The sequence below is a fragment of the Ursus maritimus genome, unplaced genomic scaffold, assembly GCF_017311325.1.
Source record: "Ursus maritimus isolate PB19 unplaced genomic scaffold, ASM1731132v1 scaffold_4, whole genome shotgun sequence".
Lineage (NCBI taxonomy): Eukaryota > Metazoa > Chordata > Mammalia > Carnivora > Ursidae > Ursus > Ursus maritimus.
The window spans coordinates 37,584,631-37,588,952 of NW_024426552.1; the positions used below are offsets into that span (position 1 = coordinate 37,584,631).

General features: G+C 43.2%; 1 protein-coding gene across 5 annotated transcripts in view; it reads right to left on the minus strand.

The window, feature by feature from the left end:
* The window catches only part of VGLL3 (vestigial like family member 3), a 55,000-nt gene extending 50,962 nt beyond the window's left edge, over positions 1-4,038 (minus strand). For all 5 annotated transcript variants that reach the window (XM_040621106.1, XM_040621107.1, XM_040621104.1 and 2 more), the window contains exon 1: positions 3,829-4,038. In XM_040621106.1, coding sequence (XP_040477040.1) covers positions 3,829-3,954 — 126 coding nt within the window. In that variant the 5' untranslated portion in view covers positions 3,955-4,038. The remainder of the gene's footprint in view (positions 1-3,828) is intronic.
* Between the last annotated feature and the right edge of the window lie 284 nt (positions 4,039-4,322).

Consider the following 4,322-nt stretch of genomic DNA (forward strand, 5'->3'; position numbering starts at 1 on the left):
TTATGACCTAACCAAGATGGCAAAGTACAGGGAAATAGTTTGGGGGAAAAAAAAAACTCCTTACAAACTTATAACTGAGTTCTGCCTCCTAGAAGCACTTAATTCTTTTAAGTGAAAACATGCAGACAGATTCACCCAGCTGTCCCCCTTGAAGAGGACAGAGTAAATACACTCTAACTTATATGAAGGCCGGAGTGTAATTGTTAAAAACCCCTATGCACAATTAGAAAACTGGAAATCTTTTTTTTTTTCTGCTTTCACCACCTCATCAACAAATGACACGATTCTGAAAGCTTTACATATCTTTTTAATGTTGACATTATGAATAAACGGGGGGGGGGAGGCAGATTTAGACAATAACAGACTGTCTACATTTAAGATGAGAAGTCCCCCGGGTATGAAGGGAATCTATGATTTCATATCATTTCCCTCAATTTTTCCTGACACTTATTTGGAAATTTGTCGCTCTTAGTTCCTACTGTCACTGTTAGAATGCAAGCACATTCCTTTCTGGACACGTTCTGCAGTGTCATCATGCCTCCGGAGCATGGGCTGAGAGACTGAGTCAAGAGTTCTCTTGAGGAGATGTTAAAGAGACGGTGGGCATGAGCACCAGGGAGCTTAGCATCCCTCAGCAAACCCCGGCTGGATAAAGCACGCTGTAAGATTTACTCGCAGCCATGCAATTTCTAGGAATTCGTGTCAGGGACTATAAAATTCACTCTGCAGACATATTGACAAATTATTTTGATTCATGTAGCCTACTGTATGCCCAAGTAACACATCACAGTGCTGCCTGATATATATGCAGTTAACTATGTTTTTAAGACACCAGCCTATTACCCACCTACAATGTATAATATGCTCAACGAAAATCTGAACTTAAAATTTCAAGTGCACATCCGTGCTTTTAAGGGTGAAGCAGAGTACGCATGCCTGGAGAATGATATTCTATTATTTCAAAAATAATTTTTAGCTATATGATCATACATGAAGAGGAAAAATACACCTATGGATAAAATCCATCATCATAAACCATTATGCTATACTAACTTACAAGGACTTCTGAGCTATACAGATTTGAGGGGAAAAAAAAATAAGTTCAAAGATACATCACTACAACTGATTACAAAAGCAATACAAAGCTGAAATGCTTTCTTTTCTAACATTTTATCAATGACCATGAAACTTTCTTTATAACTCTATCACTTTTTTTGCTTTTCTTTTTTCTGCTCAACAAATCAATTTTTCAAATGCAGCAGGAGTGGTAGCCTTTATTTTTGTCTCCCAGGCAAGATGCTATTCGGGGTCACTTCCCATGGACAGAGAAAACAATCTTCATGGATAATAATGATAAAACCTTATGGAATGCAAAAACAACCAAAATATGTATTCTCGGATGACTGCATTAGGGCCAAGTCAATATTAGTCCCACTTCACCCACGCACCGCATAGTCTAAAAATGCTGTCAGCCTGATAAGAATTTCCTGATTTACTCTTTTTTCCAATAGAAAATATAGGTCATCAAAATAAACTCCTGACAGTAAAAGAACAGTAGTTATACTATCAAGTCTCTCTATTTCGCTAGCCAGTTATAGTCAGTTTCCTTACTTAACAACAACAGAAAAAGTAACCTCCAACAAGCCGTTTTAGTAAAAGTAACATGAAAATTTCCAAGCACACCTCTCAGCTAAGTTCTTAAAGTCAACTCAGCCAATTATCTGTTTGAACGATACCTACCGAACCCTAAAGTGTAATGAAGTTGACATTTACTAATATATGCAACTCATCAATGTGGACAATTCAGGTGAAAAAGAAAGTTCATTCTTCAGTTTGTTGATGGTCTCAGCAAAAGAATGATATTTGGGGATTGAGTTGCAGCGCTATTATAAAAGTTACAGTACTAGAGTTATTTCTTACTGAAAACTGAATTTTATGATTAGTAATTCATAATTTTTCTGATACCGAATTTTATTTTCTAGCTCAAGAGTATTATAATCCTAACCTCCACCACAAATTCATATATTAATGGAATTATTTTCAGAATCTATGGAACAAAACCCTATTCATAACTTCTATAGTTCAAGTTATTTTTTAACGGGAAAAATACTTTTCTGTATGCTAGTAATTTTGAGCCTGTTGCTTGTCCACATTCCAACTGACAATTGAGAGCCTCTACAGTCTCTGAGATGGAGGAAAGGAAGGGAGGAAATAGTGTGGTTCATCTGGGACTGAGTGTTTATAAAACACATAAAAATGATATCCAGCATCTCTTTGCCTCACTTGCCTAATTTGTACCTAAATGGTTTTCTCTATTACTTATATCTTTTATATTTAAAATCAAAGAAAAGCAAACAGCATAACCAAAATGTTTCCATCTATCACCTTTGACCACAAATTACAAAATGCTTCCCCATTCTCTTTCCTAAATGTAATCTTGCTTTCAAATGCTAAAGCTGCTGAATGTTAAAAAAAAAAAAAAAAAGATAGTATAAAGTGGGGCTCCTTCCTGTTTTGCCCTACTCGGTCCAGTTAAGCCTATACTGTTTAGCAGATAACTCTGGGGCATGTACCTTGCTCCAGAATCAGCTGAATTTTACAGTCCCTAAATTCTAAACTGAAGCTATGATTTCTTTCCAAAGAGTAGCCCTACAAACCTAGCAAAGAAACAGGTAAAGGGAATACAGAAATAAAAATTAATTATATAAATTATAATAAAGAGCCAAACCCTTAAGACCACAATAAAACAAATGGTTCCTAAGAAATTTTTAAAAGCCCAATCAATAAATTCTGTGGATGGTAATTTCCACACCACATCTAGTTCCCTGATAAGTGCCCCCACCTTGGAGTGTGTAAATTGTATTTTTAAAATCTCACCAAATCAACACTAATTCCCTAATTCCCAGAGTCGGAGGACCCTACTTTGGTACAAGCTAGTGCCACATACTCACATATGTGTTCTCTGTAGCACTAAGGCTTGACACATATTCCATTGGTGTCCAGAGAGGAAAGCCCAGGGGTACCTAGTGCCAAATTCCCCACACCCTACTCTCCCTTCTAAAGGAACTATATCATCTCCCTGGTTCCAGAACCCTTTTTATCCACAGCATTCTCCGTCACTCTCAGCATGGTGAAGACCCAACATCCAGTGATCCAAAGTTACCTCTTGAGTGGGGACACACTTCCACTAACCTGAACTATATATAACATCTCTGTGCTTTGATGGAATTAAAAATGAATGAGGAAGTTTGGGATCAATTCCTGCCCTCTCAGTCACAGTCATAAGAAGACAGACTCTACAGAGAAGTTCTAGTAACATTTGACAGACGTTACACTAGACCTCTGTTCCATAAAAGTTCCAGAAAGGTCATTCCATGAGCTCACTGTCCAGGTAGCCTCCCCTATGTCAGTGACACATTTTATCCTCTTAATCAAGAAAACCCTGAAACACTCCACCTTTCGAAAGAAAAAAAATATTTGATTTAAAGGAAGTTTACTCACATACTCCTAAGACAGATGCCCTTGGTGAGTTTCAGAGAACTGAGCCCAAAGAGCTAAGGTGGCTATGAGGAGCAGCCTCTGAGCTCCGGTGACAACAGCTCAATGAAGCCCCCAGCCAGGTAATGCCTCACATCGAATCCCCCACCCATCCACCAGGCTGCTAGTCCCTTCCCGAAGCCTTTCTTCCTCTCTGCTCAAGGGCGCTCCCGCAGGTCCCAGAGCATCCTCCGCGCCACCCGTCCCGGCGGGACATCGCCCGAGTCCCAGACTGATACTCTCGGTGCCCCTCGCCCCCGCCCCCGGCGGGCTGCCCGGTCGGTGACTCACCTGCTGGCCAGGTTGGGGCGCCGGGTGGTAGTAGGCTGTGGGACAGGTTGCAGCTGCCACAGGGTTGGGCAGACACTGGGGCGCTCCATACGGCTGGGGGTGATACATCACCTCCGCACAACTCATGGCAGCCGGGGCAGCGGCGGCCCCCGAGCTGCCGCCGCCGTTCTACGCGCTCGGGCGACGGGCGCCGTCGCCACCGCCGCAGCTGCCTCCTCTGTAGCTGCTCCAGCTGCTACTGCGGCGAAGGCGGGTCCTCGGCGGCCGCGGGCTCCGCGCGGGGCGCGGGCTCGGGAGGGGTTGGCAATCAGTGGGGGCCCATGCGCGGGCACCTTCATCTTCAGCCCCTCCGAGTGTCCCCTTGCCTGCGCTTATATAGCGGCTCCGGGACGCAGCGGACCGCCGCGCGGCGGGGGCATGACAGTGCCCGGCTCCGGCGAGGACAGCAGCGCCCACCGCAGCGCCGCCGCAGCCGCAGCCCCGGCCCGGTAGGG